The 15,484-nt window shown below is 39.2% G+C and overlaps 1 protein-coding gene and 1 long non-coding RNA gene across 6 annotated transcripts; one reads left to right on the forward strand and one right to left on the reverse strand.

Annotated features, from left to right (window-relative positions):
• Positions 1 to 246: 246 nt before the first annotated feature.
• SLC13A2 (solute carrier family 13 member 2) lies at positions 247 to 10,653 on the reverse strand. 5 transcript variants are annotated; one of them, XM_069791257.1, is made up of 11 exons: positions 10,527 to 10,653; positions 10,043 to 10,179; positions 8,715 to 8,939; positions 7,644 to 7,832; positions 7,299 to 7,421; positions 6,132 to 6,353; positions 5,932 to 6,029; positions 5,222 to 5,343; positions 3,070 to 3,231; positions 1,964 to 2,101; positions 247 to 1,208 (listed from the first exon to the last, which is right to left on the reverse strand). In XM_069791257.1, the coding sequence occupies exons 1-11, from the start codon at positions 10,623 to 10,625 to the stop codon at positions 1,077 to 1,079; spliced, it is 1,647 nt and encodes a 548-aa protein (XP_069647358.1). In that variant the 5' UTR covers positions 10,626 to 10,653; the 3' UTR covers positions 247 to 1,076. The 5 variants fall into 5 exon arrangements, with proteins under 5 accessions (XP_069647358.1, XP_009924538.2, XP_069647359.1 ...); XM_009926236.2 differs by having other exon boundaries at positions 7,644 to 7,824; positions 8,713 to 8,939; XM_069791258.1 differs by having other exon boundaries at positions 7,644 to 7,798; positions 8,696 to 8,939.
• On the forward strand, positions 3,666 to 11,125 carry LOC138686754 (uncharacterized). The gene is made up of 3 exons (XR_011326069.1): positions 3,666 to 5,202; positions 7,995 to 8,164; positions 8,791 to 11,125. It is a non-coding gene; the product is annotated as an uncharacterized lncRNA (long non-coding RNA).
• Positions 11,126 to 15,484: the final 4,359 nt, after the last annotated feature.

Consider the following 15,484-nt stretch of genomic DNA (forward strand, 5'->3'; position numbering starts at 1 on the left):
TTTGTCAGTTTGGTCATTAGGAGTCTATGTGCTACTGAAAGTCAGTTCCAGCAGAATAGGGATTAAATATTTAATGGTATTAGGGGCTTTTGAAAAGGAAGATCTTGGTTTTGAGATTCCAAGAAAATTGGACTCTTAGTAATAAAGTAATCATTACTTTAAGGATAAGAGAAAATCAATATGCTAACTTTTCTGATTATTTCAAGATACTTTAAGTAAGCACACAGGCAAGCAGCTGATACATGGAAGACAGAAGTAGAAGCAGTGATATATAATCGGAAAAATCTCCATAACACGGGGGTACATTAAAAAAAATATCTTTAATTCAATCATATATATTTTAGGACACAGGGATTCTCCCCTTCTCAAGAGAATATTGCTATTCTTATCACGACCTTGCAGGCTGTAGTCTTACATAAATAACAATGGGACAGATGTTCTAAGAAAAATTGGTCTTTTACATTCACAACAAGTGGACTGCAAATAAATATGTTTCAAAGTAATAGAATGGGCTGACAGTATGTGATTTTTCTGTAATCATACAACACATGCCTTCCTGAGAATGCCCATGGGGTATATAACAATCATGTACATTTTGAACATATACACAGAGGCCTGTATACTCATATACAGGTGAATAGTCATATTAGTTGTGACAATACACAGATATATGCATGAAATCAGGAATGTAGAGTCTCTCTCCTTCCTTTTATATACACACCTCTCTTCTTTCTCACTGCAGATTTCAGACTTTACAGGTGGAGCTTGAAAAGCAATGTAGCTAGCACTCAGGGCAAATCTACCCCTGCAGAGACAGAAAAACTAAAGATACCTGGAACAGTTGAAAAGCCAAAGGTTACCTCATCTTACTGCTGGGGTAACAAAATTGCCTGCTAAACAGCACTGTTAGGCAATTTTATTGCTGTTATCAACTGAATTATTTTCCTTGTAGGTGGCTTGTCCTTTTCCACAGAACAGGCCTGTAACCACTGCCTCGGCAAAACTTGTGTAGGTTATAGTCTTGCTCTCACTGCAGTTCTAACAGAAACAGTTGTTGGTTCCCTTGCCTCTCCATATTATGGGCATGTACCTGTCTTATTTGCCCAAGATGGGAAAGTTTGCAGTTGGAACAAAGATGAAGCCCAGGTGTTGATGGCTAGAGTTATGGTCAGAACTCCCAGGATGTTGAGTACAAACCCAGCTTTGGCCTAGAATTACAAAAGAGAAGTGTTATTAGTTGAACTGCGTACTCTTTTCCTTCCTTGCTTATTAGGATTGTTTGTACGGTTAGATTTTTCTCTTTGGCCTTTTTTTACAACTCCATCAGAACTCCATCAAATTACATTTAAGCTGGTTTTCTTCACAAATATAATTTGTATTAGGGGAAAAATAAAACTCTTAAACTAGAAGTCCTGAAATCCTTTTAATCCACTTATGTAGCACCTTCTCTTCTGACCTGGCATCTGTCTCTAATGTTATTTCGGATTTCTTCTTGGATCAGTTATAAATTAGAAAAGTTATCAAGAGACATGGCATCCTTGTCCGTCTTTCCTTAACATAGTGAGAAGAGGCATCAGGGCAGCCTAGTGAGATGTGCTAGGCTTTTCCTAGTCCCTGCAGAAGGACTATCCAGATGACAGGACTATGACATCCCTACGATCTACATTTGGGCTTTTCGAACAGTTAGATATAGCCATTTCTCATTGACAGCAAGCTCTTGTTGGAACATCTTCAAGAGACCTTGGCTGTTCGTTAAAAGCTCAATAGCTTCTTTATAAGGCTCTGAATATATATTAGAGTCAGCGTGACCCTTTATTAATTCACACATGTATGTTCTTCTTTCCATTTGATGTAAGCTGAGTACAGTGAGTTTTCTAAAACCCTTCCAAGAAGAACCAATATTAGAAAAAGGGAAGATCAAAACTAGTGATGAAAATTCTGAAAAGAATGCGCTTTTGCTCACCATATCTATAACCTTGAGTTGTCCATATGAGAAGACAATGGCGTTAGGAGGAGTGGCCACTGGGAGCATGAATGCCAATGATGCAGAAAGTGTACAGGGCAGCATGACATAGAGTGGATTGAGGCAGATCGCTTCAGCCTATGCAAGAAGGGAGAGCAAAGATGATGGTTTCGATATATAAAAATGCATAGAAATCTTCTGGTGGAAGACTGTATTTATCCATGTCAGAAACCTCATTCTTTCACAAACACTGCAGCCACTCATATTTTGGTTCTGCTTTAGAAACTCTAGCCAATGTCTTTATGCAGCAAATGCAAGAACTGATTTTGTGGTCAGTGCTTTGTATTCCTGATTGTGGAATCTGATCACTGCTGCAGTATAAATTAGTAATAATGGTTGTATTCAACTCTAAAACCAGGCAGAAATGTAGAGTGGCTTCAAACTGGTTAAGAACAAAATAAAATTATCAGAGGAAACGGGGTAGCCCAAGCTCTGAAGGCGAGTGGATCAGTTTAGGGGTTAGGTGGAGTCTGTGGCCTATGCAAAAAGATTTTGGTGGAGCTTATTCCAGTTTCTATCTGGAACCAGCTTTTCATGCTGCAGAACTATGTCTACCCCAGCAACAGGAATCTCCTGTGGAAATGCAAAAGTCTGAATTAGGTCATAGAGCTTGACTAATGCTATCATCTTCAGAGACTTCTGGAAGGCTAGTGGTCGGAGTGAAATACAGTAATGGAATGTTGCAGAGAAGCAAATGCTGCTGCTGTTGCTGTCTCTATGCAGAACAAATAGGAAAAAACAAGTACAGCTGGCAGTGACCTCATGAGGTTGTTTAGGCCAGAAGGCAAAGTCTAATATGCCAATGAATTTAATCCCTTTACTTTTCACCAGCAATGATTTTAGAAAGGTTGAACCGAGCACAGTGTGTGTGAATATATATGCATGCACATACATATATGTATATTTTAAGTCTTGTATTCCTGGTCGGCTACGTGAACCAGTGCTTGGCTATGTCAGCCAGTTAGTTTTTATAATTAGGCAGGTGTATGCTTGCAGAAGAGTTGAAAGCTGTTCTCATAAGAGTATTTTGAAATGCTGGAACTTACCATTGAAGCCAGAATAGGGAGAAAGAGGGTAGTAGTGGCCACATTGCTGGTGCACTCAGTGAAAGTGGCAATAAGGAGACACAACAGGAGAGCAATAGCTGGATGAGGGATGTGCTGCAGAGGAGTCAGTTTGTTACCTAACCATGAAGACAGACCAGATTCCTGTAACAGGGGAAAGAGGTCTATCAAGATGGTAGGCTGGAGAAGAAATAGCCACACCACAGTCCAATTACATTTCTCATACTGATTCTACCTTCCCTTCTTATAGGAGTTCCCATACGAACTGCTTTCTGTAGAAAAACATGTAAGAGGCAATGCTCATAGACATGATAATTCGGTAGGTTAAATAAAAATAAATGTGCTTTCCCTTCCAAAATATTTAAAAGAAGAAGATACTACGTTTACAGTACGTTATTGATAGCAAATAGTTATTTCTCTGTTCAGGCCATTAGTTGTACATGACCAATATTTTTCATATATCTTAGCAGATATTCTAGCAATTTAATGTAATTTCATCACACTGTCTGAGATCTTGATCAACTATCTGAAGCTTTTCATACCTTTCATACTTCTCAGTCACTAGAAAATACCAGCATCTCCCCTATTATTCTGGGCTGTAGTTTAGGCATCATTATTATTCAGCTGTTCTTAAGAGAACATATCCTAACTGCGCATGTCTTGCTGCTTCATGCATTATAGCCTAGCTTTCTCACTGGTTTTGCAACCACCGTTCTTCGTGTCCTCCTTATTTCATATCTTGGTTACTTCAGCCTGTTTCTTCTGACATTGAAAAGTGCTCTCTCACGGGAGGGTTGAATCTGTCTTGAAAGCACTAGTCTAATTCCCTGTTCTAGGGCAGGATTGGCTCTACCTAAATTATTACTGATAGATGTTTTTCAAACTTGTTAAACATCTCTAGCAATGAAGTTTCCGAAATCTCCCCAGATAATTTTTTCAAGTTCTTAACTATCTTTACAGTTGGAACATTTTCCTACTGCTTAACCTAAATCTCCTTTGCTGCAATTTAAGCCCTTTAGCACCATCAGAATATAAAAAAGTATACTATCTTTCTTTCTGCAGCAGCTTTTATGTATTTGATGACTTATTCTAGAATAAATTAGCATAATTTTTTGAATCTTTCCTTTTCCAGACATGTTTCCCAGAGATCCAATCATTCTTACTACCTTGCTCTAAACTTTCTTCATATAGCCCACATGTTGTTGAAGACTGATACCCCAAACTGAATACAGTACTGTAGCTGAGGACTTACCAGTCCTGAGTGGAAGGATTATAATTTACATGTCTTATGTATGATGGTGCTACCTATGTTTCCAGTTGTTTGCTTTTTTCTCAGTAGCAATATAAAAATATTGACTAGAATAAGGTGCATGAGCAGCTTTAAAACTTATCCAGTCATTTCCACATCTTCTATTTGTGATACTTGGTTATTTCTTCCTATTTCCCATATTGAGTTGCATCCTTGTTTTCTAGAAACAATTTTACAGATCTTTGAATTCTAAACCAGTACTTCCAGGCACTTGAAGCCTTTTCTAATTTGCTTATTTTCTATAGATTTAATAAATGTATTGTCTGGTCCATCATCTAAGTCATTACTGAAAAATAATATGTAGCACTGGACTCCTGGCAGATGCCCGCAGAAGTACATCAGTACCTCCCTCAGTCTGACAGCCAGACGTTTTTAACTTCTCCTCAAGGTTCTCTAGTTAGCTCTACATTTGTCTTCTAGTAGTTTAATTTAAATCATATTTCCATAAGTAGTTTGTTTGAAAGAATTTGGAGACCCATCCTGGGCATATTATCTCCTTGTGCTTGCCACATGGATTTAAGTTTTATTTAATAGAACCTTTAATGTGTTGGGGTAGTTTCTTAAGCACTCACTTTTCTAGAAACACAGTTAATCATGCTGCCTTGATTGGTAGTACCATCCCAGTTGCATAGGCAACAATAAAGATTTGTTCTAATCACAGGACTCCTCCTACGGATGGTGAAGTCTGTCCTACTGCCACTAGCTGAGGAAATGCATGTTTGGTGCTACCAGCATGCCCTCTTGCGTTCTGGGAGAGCGTGCTTGAAAAACAAGATGGAAAACACCCAGGAGGACACAAATACCAGGTAAGCAGAAGAATGTTACCTCACTGCCTTTGGCTAAGGCAAAGCCACCTCCCAGCAGAAGCACGATGTTCCATGGCATTTTCTGGTGAACTACTTTCCAGTCCAAGAGAGCTGGAGGTGCTCGGATCTTTGGCTTGCTGCCTAAAATCCAAAAAGATTTTGTAAGCCATGTTACATTCTCCAAAGAAAGGAGGGCTTCTTGGTGGGAGGTGAGTTTAGTCTGAACATCAGGAAACACTTCTGTCAGCAAGATCAAGTAGACTGTGGAATTGTCTCCTAAAGCAAATGATGAGAGCCTCATCAACAAAGATTGTAAAACTCGGCTTGCAAAAATCCTAATGAATGATTTGTAGCTGCTCCAAGAGGCATAGTAGAATACAGGTAAGAGTGAGTTAAAAGTATGGCAACGTATCTGCAGAACTGTATGTGTTTCTGTTAAGTCATGTATTGTCTCTTGAAGGCTCCAGCTTCAGAAGCTTTTACATATGTATAATACTAGTGTCTGGAACACTGCTGAGATAAGAGTTTCCTACTTAGTTAAATTACAAGAAACAGAGAACTTATATGGGATGTATGCCTTGCCTAGCCTAAAGCATACAGCTGTAGCTATGCAGGAAGAGCAGTTTGAAATCTTGTTTAATGTTTGAAATTTCCTTTGTAATTCTAAAATGTAGAACTTCCCATGTACCTATTCTGACAGTTGATTTTTGATGCCTTCAGTCATCTTACCTGTTTGGTGTTTGTCTCTGTCATAGTTAGAAATGCCAGAAGGGATGATGAACAACAAAATTGAAATGAAGATGGCAACTGTAGCATCAGTGACATAGCTGCAATAGATCAGTCAGATATTTAGTCTAGCCCCGTTTTCACTTTTATAAAATCTAGCCTATTTAATTTTTATTCAAAGTGAGGAGGAGAAGTGATGATACCTTGTATCATTTTTGTTGAAAAGAACTGTTGCCCAACCTGGTATGAAACCAGGGTCTCTTGTAAACCAGAGCAGTACCAGTAGTATGAAGAGGATCAAAACTGCTATTTCTGCAAATTTCATTGACCCCAATTTCTTGCTCTCTTCCTTGATAATGTCATAGGCCTGTTTTGCCTTAGCCTTTGCAGAGGCATTTGCAGCACAACCAAAATTCTTCTGAAAACTAGAAAAAAATGGACAAGAAATATCAGAGACATTTGCCAGATATCCTCAGAGTTAAGAATCCAAATTTTATACTCAGTCATATTGTCTTTTAGATATATATATATTTATATATGCATATAGAAATTATATATATATTATTGTCATAGCATCAGCAGCCATAGGTGTTGATAGTAACGCCATTGTACTGTGTACTGCCAAGATGATCAGAAAGAAGCTTCCTATCCCTGAAAGCTCATGATCTCTGAAAGCTCATGATCTAAATATAAACAGGCATGCTATCTGGACACATGGGGAAATAATGACAATGTTAGTGTGATTGACAAGGCTATATGATCACCAGGAAGTAAACAGTTGCCAAGCTTTTTAAAATTACAGAAAAGGAGAATTTTAAAAGAGGAATTTGAAGATGAAAGTACCATTGCGGCCATTACAGAATTCTTTCCATTTAAAAGAAAGGAGGTTGGGCCTCATACAAAAGTGGTAGGGTAAGTGTTAAACAGGTAGGTAACGCAAGCTGCTTGTATGGGGTGATTAGCCTTGGGAACTGGCATGACACTAATTCTTTTAAGTCTGTAGCAACTCTCGTCACAAAGGTATTGACCAGCTATATGTACAGATCAGTTTCCTGGTCTGAAGCACAACAATCTTTCAGGACATGAAAGCAATGCTGCAGAACCGGTTATATGCAGTTATAACTTCATATTTTCATCTACAGAGTATACTTAGCTGGGATTTGATCAGGTTCTTCAGAGAAAAAGTTGCAGTATTTTAACAGATACTTAGTATGCTGTTCTGCTGGTCTCTTTTATGTGAGGACTTTGTCACTTGCTGTCTGACTTTCAAGCCTAGGCTTATCAATGAAAATATCACTTGTGTTACAACATGTAGTGAGTACTTGCTAACAGGCCTGTCAGCTGTATTACAGTGTGTAGAGGGTACTTACTTAAAGCCCAAGTACAGTATCTGCAGCCAAATCCATGCCAAAACCAGTAACAAGATCATGGTGGGGAAGGCAAAGGAGAACCAAGAGGCAAAGTTGATGATATTGCCATTGTTAGGAAAAAGCCTGTAAAATGTAGATGGCTGTTAGCATCCAAAATTCTGCACTCTCTCCTGTAATTAATGATTCAGAAAAGAGGAGGTACTGTGAGGCCCACTAAGGAAGAGAAACTAACTTCCTGACAAAGTTACCAAATTGATATTTTCCTTCTCTGTGTTGGCTGGAAGTCAGCTGTAGCAGAATGATGCAGTTTAGTGGGTATGAAATCCCAAATTTAACCAGACTTACTCATCAACTTGTCCTTGCAGTACCAGATTTGGTGTTGTCCCAGTCAGAGTTGCAATCCCTCCAATACTGGCTGAGTAACAAATACAGAGAGACATTCCCTTGCAGAATTTCTTGTGTTTCTCCTCTCGCAGATTTTCATTTCTCTCTCTGTCTTCCTCGACTGTCAGGATATGACTACTACCTAGGTCCCAAGACAGGAACAAAAGAGTTACAGAAGCTAGATTAGATAGGAAAAGATCTTGTGCCTGTGTAATTCAGTATTTCAAGCCTAGGACACAATGGACTCAAAGCTGAAGGAGCCAAATTTCCTCATTTTAAGGCTGGCATTATTTATCTTCTGTCCATTTTCAGTGGTTGTCCTGATGCTGAGCAGTTTTTCAGAAGAAAAGTTGAAATGTGTGATAAAGTCCGAACATACTGCTGACACTATTCGGTGAACTAGGGCAATGTCTGAACTGCATACAGAGGGGAGAGGCAAGAATTCAGGGAGGCACAACAGAGTCAGAGGAGTTGGACTGAAGGTAACTCATTCTGTACCAGCACCTGACTGCTGGTGCTGAGATTTACAATCAGAAACAATTAAGTTATCTCAAAGGTGGGAAGAGGGCAAGACAGCTGATAAAGAGAGATTGTTGCATGATTGTGTATTTTTGGATTGGAAAGATCATTTTAATCCCTAACCTTCTGGCATGAAGTAGGCCAGAAATTTTCCCTTAGGAATTCCCTGTTATCTGATAAGTTACACAGTAGATAATAATTGAACTAACATAAATATATAGGGAAATATCAAGCCACATGTAAAGGCTTCAGCTAATAGAGAATTTATACATTTTGTTGTTTTATTTGTTGGTTATCATCGCTTCATATTTTCAATCTATTTCTCACTTCATCCAAGTCAGTAGGTCTTACTGTGCTTTTGTCTGGTTCATGGAAGAGCCTCATAAATGCTGTCTGATACAGTCAGGATGCTTTAGGCACATTTTTCTTTTTGAATTTACTAGTAACTTTGACAGTGAGGAAGGCATCAGGTCATCCTCCATTACCGCAAAGACACCCATAACCCACTCACCTTTTTCCTCTGTTTCTTTGGAGCTATCTGATTTAGTTGACTTTTCCTGCAGTTCAAAGGCTTTGTTGATGTTTTCAGATGCTTGGCTAACTGTGCTAAACTCCATTTCTGACTTGTGCAACTGTTCCAACACTGCTTGTGCTATTGGGACCATCATGGCAGTGGTGGCGGTATTGCTGATCCACATCGACAGGAAGGCGGTCACAATCATGAAACCCATGAGGAGTCTGAAATGAAAAGGTTTGAAAAAGTCAGTTCAGAACTCAGTGCTGCAATGCCCTTTTTTTTTTTTGTTACAAAGCTTTTGGTTACAAATGCTGGGTTTGGAAAATTCTTAGCAATTCACACCTAGCGCTTCTTCTTACCCTGGTCTGCTTTGTGAATGACATGGTAAGATTTAACATAAATTTTAATTTTTGCAGTTTCAGCCAATTGTGCTTTTACATTCTTATGACTAGTAAAGTGGAAGCTAGTACCTTGGAGCAAACAGTTTATCTAGTCAGTATCCTGCTTATTCTGCATGCTTCTGAGGAAGACATACCATCTCAATAACATGTTAATGTATTATAATATATTTTGAAGAGGAATTGCAAGCTGAATTTGATCCCAAATGGCAATCAGTTTAAGCCATAAGGAAGATGATCTCTTTTTTTTGTCATTTTATTCCACCTCTATTATTTAAGATTCTCTTCTTATTCATATAAAATTCTAATCCTTGTTTCAGTATTAACTCTGTTATTTGTCTCAAAATTATTCTTTAGATGAGATGTAGATTATATATTAGATGAAAAGGGCTTTATCTTGTATGCATTTTTATTCTATTGCTTTGTAATTTCCTTCAGTATTCCATCTTCTTAAGATCTGAGACAAATTAAATAGGGCCGCATAGCCTCTGCATAGCTTAAAGTTCTAGTCTGGTAAACAATTGTTGTTTTCAAAACTAGCATCCCCATATTTTCTCTTCTCTTTGCAATCAGTATAACAGTTAGAGAGTATATGTTTTCTGTGTTTCAGCTGTAGTCTTTCCTGATTGTCTAAAGCTGTGCTTCTGGCCAAGCCTAGCAGCACCCTTGTCTTTTCAGCATTGACTCTCTTGTTGCTATTTCTCCACCTAAAGCCATATGGAATTCGAAAAAGAGGCACCAGGTCTGTAACACATCAAAGGATCCCCATTTGCAAGGTTTGCTCAGGCACTAACTCACTTGGACTGCAGAAAACCATTTGTAGGATGTGATTTACAGATTTACATAGGAGACTACAGGCAGCTCTGAGATAGGAACTAATGCCATAAAGTCCTTGATCGCACAGTGTTTTCACAACTGTTACTCACAGGGCTGGTCTGACACCAGTGATAAGCAAGACCCGCAGAGCAACACGCTTGTGTAGGTGCCAATTCTCAATCGCAATGGCCATCAGCAGTCCTCCAATAAAAAGCATATTGGTGTCCTTCAAGTACTCCCGGCAGACCTGTAATATGGAACAAGGCAGAGAAAATAGTGACAAGAAGCCAATGTTTAGAGAGAAGGCACTTTCTGAGGCACGGTCTTGTCCCAAAGACATTAGCACACAGTAACTATGGATTGCATCTAAACAGTGAATTTGCTTTGATTTCAGATTACCAGCCCCACCCGGAGTTCACTCTAGGCTCATGCAAGTTCTGTTCCATGGAGAGGACAGCCAATTCCCTGTGCAACAATAGTACAATTTTCTCTTCTTTGCACCACACTCTAGAAATCACCCTGGAAATAATCCCAGATTAAGAGAAGCGGACCAATAAATACATAGGCAAATATGGATAGAGTAATATCTCTTACTGTTGTTGAATCCATGATATTCATTAGTGGGAACAGCAAGACAGGAAAGAGAGCTGTGACAGCCAACGGCAAGGCTTCTGTGCACCAAAACAGTGCCATCACTATAATAACATAACCACATCGGGCCTCCTGACAGAAGAAGAGTACATGCAATCAGAACAGACCGTACATCTCACTTAGACTTTGAGAAGGCAACAGCCCATAATTATATTCATTGCCTGATAAAAGTATTCAAGAAAAGGTTATTTTCTATCCTTCTCTCCTGTCTACCCTCCTACCTATGCAGATCCTAATCAAATGACAAACTCTTCAACAACCTTGTCAGAACTGTGAGGAAAAGATGGGGGCCTCCAATGGGGAAAAAAAAGAAACTTAGGAAAAGAAACAAATTGATTACTTTGAACCCTTCATGATAAGGGATTGGCAGTCCCTGCAAAGACTTCTTGATTTTACTGGTGATGGTATTTTCTTTTTATATATTTCTGTCTTTGAGTTGCAGAAACAGTTACTGATCCAGTCAAGGTTTCTCCACCTTTATGCTTCAGAACATGGCCCAGATGAACCCCAACTAATTTCAACAGCCTGGATTGCTTGTACTGCAAGTACTTCTATCTATTTTTCATAGGATTTTTAGCTTAGTACAGACTTTGCAAGGCTCACTGACAAACTGGTCACAGATCAGGTTCAGCTTCCACTGACTTTGTCTTGTTTCTTTGAAGAGGGTATGATCCCCTATTTCATGTTACTCTTTTTCTGAGAAAACATTGATTTAGTTCTGCTTTGGACAACCACTCTGAATTTTATGTAGAAATATTTAACTCAGTCCCTATACACTAAAAATATTCAAAATAACATGTCACAGCAGATTTTCATATGTCTGGGCTGAAGAAAGCAAGGAAAAGTAACATTGAAGGCTACAGTGTCTTCCTCGCTTTGGAACTAGCACAATAATGGGCACCAGCAAATCAAAAGGAAGAAAAAAGTGGTTGTGTGGTCTTGGATCAAGGATGTCCACTAAAATATACTGGACAGTATGAATGAAAATGTATGCTTCTTGAGGAAGCAATGAAGTAATGGAAATTGTAATGGCTAGATTACAGAGGTTTAAACCAAGGAGATGGAATAATGGCTGGCAGGATCAAACTTGTGATGCTTTAGAACATGCTTCTGAACATGGCATGGAAGTTACAGAGCTGGTGAAGGGAAAGGATGAACAGGGGAGCTGATTAGTCTGGAGGAAAGAAGAAAATAGCAATCTAGGTGGTAAACTACCAAAGCAGCAGGGCTGGAGAAGTAAAGCTGATAGAGATTCATGAAGAGGTTAAAAGATGCCTTTTTGAGCCTTATTTTTGAATGAGAGCAGTAACAACCTTAGTTACACATCCCATCAAGCACTGAAAGCCATTTTCCATTTTGATGATCCTTTTTCTCCCATTTTGTTATTAAGAGATGCCAGCGGGTGCCTTTTGAGAGACCCTAGAAGGGCTTTGGAACACATATCATAGGCACGGTGCTATTCTCTTCCAGCCTGCTGTGAACAGGCTCTTCGTAAAAGCTGAAATAAGCTTACTTTTCATGAAGTCAGTTGTCCTGTAAGGACATTCCTCTGTCTTTAGACAAAATCTTTAGCATTGTCTGCTCTCATTTGTAGTAGTTTAGTGTCCGGTGCTATGTCATTATGGGACAGGTTAACAGCTCAACAGAACAGAAAAATGTGAAATTCCATCCTGTAAGTTGTACACTTGCAGCTCTGCATGCTGAGGTACCTGCTTTTCCTGCTTAGCAGTACCACGATGCACAATTCTAACACAAGAAATCTTCTTACAGATTGCAAAGGGAAAAGTCCAGGGCATTTTAAATTTTTGTGTTGTAGCTGAATACATAGAAACCAGAGAGAGTCATTTTCAAAGAGGAACTGAACCAAGACTGCCAAATCATTCCACAAGCAATACCAAGGACTTACTGCTTACTGTATGGTAACAATGACTCTAGCAAGTAAGTTTGAACTCGTGGCCTCAGGGAAAGAAAAAAAAAATTCTCTCTCTTTCTGGCTACTTAGAACTTTTCTGATCCAGATCTCTTTTAACTTCAGTAACTCTTTTGCCTATGGAAAGTTAACTAGCAAAAAAGTACTTTTTCTGTTTTTCTTCTTAGTAAGCTTTTCAGTGGTAGTTTAAGCTATTTTATTTGCATAGCAAGGGAATAGGAGGACACGCCTGATCAGTTACCACATTTCACCTCAAGCTAGTGCCACTCTATCATTCTTGCTTACAGTCCTCTGGTCATAGCTCCAAAGTCTCTGATAACACTCAGAAAAAGAGCTGTGAGGAAGAAAGAACTTTGGGACAGGCTGCACAAAAAGACAAGGAAGAGCTAGTGGAGCGAAGAATGAAGCTTGGCAAAGGAGACTAGAAACTGGGAGTCAGCAGGGATCAGGAGACAAGCAGGCAGGCAGAGACCAGAGGGAAGAGCTAGGACTTGACATCCAAAGAGCAGTGACAGGAGAGGTAGATTGGGACTAGCTATTTAATGGTGCTGGGACTCTAATAAGAGACCTGAAGACCAGAGATTAGATGTCTGCATGAAGAGATTGGGAGTGGGAGAAATAAGCCAAAGTGAAGAAGAAGCAGAACACTGGCAGTCTGCCTGCTCACAGTGCTGTATTTAAATGATCAATGTCTCAGAGATACCTGCCCCACTACTACAGGTTTTTGTAGTTAACTTTTTCTGAAGGAATCCTAAGCTAGGTGTCTTCCAAAACTCGACATTTTAAATTTTAAGTCATTGTTTGGAAAGATTCTTACAGAAATATGCTAAAAGAAGAGTGAAATACATATTATTTATCCTTATGTATCAGAATGCTTTGTCCACCTGACCAAGAAAAATGCCTCTTCTATCTGGCAATGACAACAAGGAAAAAATTAAAACAAGATGTGGACTGGATACTTTTAGAAAATCAGAAGGGGGATTAAAATTGAGCCTTACACTGTAACTTAGGTTCACACATATGAGCTTCAGCATAGAAATATCTTTGCTAAATCAGTTAGATGCAAAGCAAAAGTTATAAAATTGCATGTCACCAAGCATTCTTCTAGGATATGCAGTCACAGATGTCTCTGTTCATCCATCTATGTCCTATTGCTTTTATATTCCCCTACTATCGGTAGTCAAAGGGGTCTGCTCAGAAAAAAAAAAAAAAAGATCCTTAAGCAATAAATGAAGTAAATGCCTCTGAGAAAGAATCTGTATGTTCTCTTCAGCTCTGTCACTTAAAAGGAACAACTTTAAGGAGAGATTTGGAGATTTGGTTCTCAAATTCAATTTAAAAAGTTCTTACCTTGGTAGGAACAGCCAGAGGCAGGGGAAGAAACAAAAGGGGTACAAACACTATGATCAGGTATTTCCTGAAAGCTAGGGTCATCTGCAAGAAGCCAGCCATGGTGCTGGAGCTAGCCCAGTGCTGAAAGGCCTGAGTTCTGCTGCTGGAGACTATATAAACACTCGGGAATATTAACCATTGACCTCAGGGGGTTGGGTGTTGTTTTTGGAACTGTAATCGGAGAAAGAAGAGAACAAAGAAGGGAGGGGACAGCAAAAGAGTGTCAGACCAGGAACTTTCTTAAGACAATCTTCCTGATAACGGGTAAATCCAGGAGAGAATTAACTCCTTGTGGACCAAGTAGGTTTATTAAAAGCATCCTGAGATGACCTATGCTTTTTTAAAAGAATATTAATATTTTGGTCTTTAATAATGCCTTGTTTGCATAGGTACTGTTATTCCCCCTATAAAAAAAGAGAAACTGCTCCCTCCATAGTAGGTTGAAAATTGTTTTAAAAATATGCAGAGTACTGAAAAACACATCTGCATCTGTAATACTCAAATATAGAGATTAGAAACATCTACACAAAATGTTACATAAACATCATTGTATTCGCTGAGAAATTCTTTGGGTAGCAAAATCCACTAGAGCAGAGCTCCTGTCACCAGATGCCACATCAAGTCCCCATGCAGAAAGGGACTTACAGTCTTTGCCACCTGAGAGCAGGGGCACCTGTCTCTGTGTGGTCCAAGGATGACCCTCATGACGATTCCGTTTTCTTCTCCTCAAAGAGCAATAGGGGAAATGTTAAGGTCTGGTCAGAACTCAGTTCCTCCCACAGGGCAGCCCAGTATGTTATAAGAAAGGCTTAGGGTGAAAGAGGGAACCTAGTAACTCTTTCTGATGTAGTCTGTTGTATCTCAGTGGATTGGGAAAGACTTGGCTATAGTACTACTTTGCAGACATTGGGATTTTTTTTTTCCACCTTTCTGATCTTGCAGGTTTATAGGCACAGCTTTTATAGCTTGCAGGGTGGGGGGGAGAAAAAAATAGTGCTACTGGGAAATTACCAGCAATTCTTGTCCTGGTTGCAAGAAACTTCCGAAATACAAGCAGTGAATTACTTGGTTCTGTAAATATGCAGGAACAGAACTAAACTTTTTAATTCCAAAGGGACTGTCTTGCTAATGTCACTTTGATGTTCTTATTTGGTAGATCATGGAAGCGCATACTTCAGATAATGATGATAACATTTCCATTTTATTGGTATAAATTGTCTCAGCTCTGTTTATAGCTTACTCAAGCAGAGAGAGAGAAAGAGAAGCACAGACATTAGGTCATCTGATGTCAGCTCCACAAAGAGCTTCTGCTGTTTCTCTCTCTCGTCCCTTTTCTGCCGGGGCTTGTTTTCTTTCAATAATGTGCTTATGATTGAAAAACAGCGGGGTTTCAGTTGCCAGAGCTGCAAACTCACAGCTCTTTTGCAAGCTTGACTTAGGCATATTGCTTACAAGAAACAGCATCACAGTACATAACTGCCAATCCTGAGCTTCAGCATTTCACCCTTGGTACAAGAAGAAGGAGAAAGAGCTTTCAAATGAATTCTATTCCCCCACATTTTTGCATCCGCTTAATGTT

The sequence above is a fragment of the Haliaeetus albicilla genome, chromosome 9 (genome assembly GCF_947461875.1).
Source record: "Haliaeetus albicilla chromosome 9, bHalAlb1.1, whole genome shotgun sequence".
Taxonomy (NCBI): domain Eukaryota; kingdom Metazoa; phylum Chordata; class Aves; order Accipitriformes; family Accipitridae; genus Haliaeetus; species Haliaeetus albicilla.

Coding starts and splice junctions, on each gene's coding strand:
- SLC13A2 (XM_069791256.1), bottom strand. CDS start 10,625: ATGGCACTGTTTTGGTGCACAGAAGCCTTGCCGTTGGCTGTCACAGCT. Junction 5,344..5,931: donor CAGAGACAAACACCAAACAG/GTAAGATGACTG, acceptor TTTGGATTTTAG/GCAGCAAGCCAAAGATCCGA. Junction 3,232..5,221: donor CCTTAGCCAAAGGCAGTGAG/GTAACATTCTTC, acceptor CCCCTGTTACAG/GAATCTGGTCTGTCTTCATG.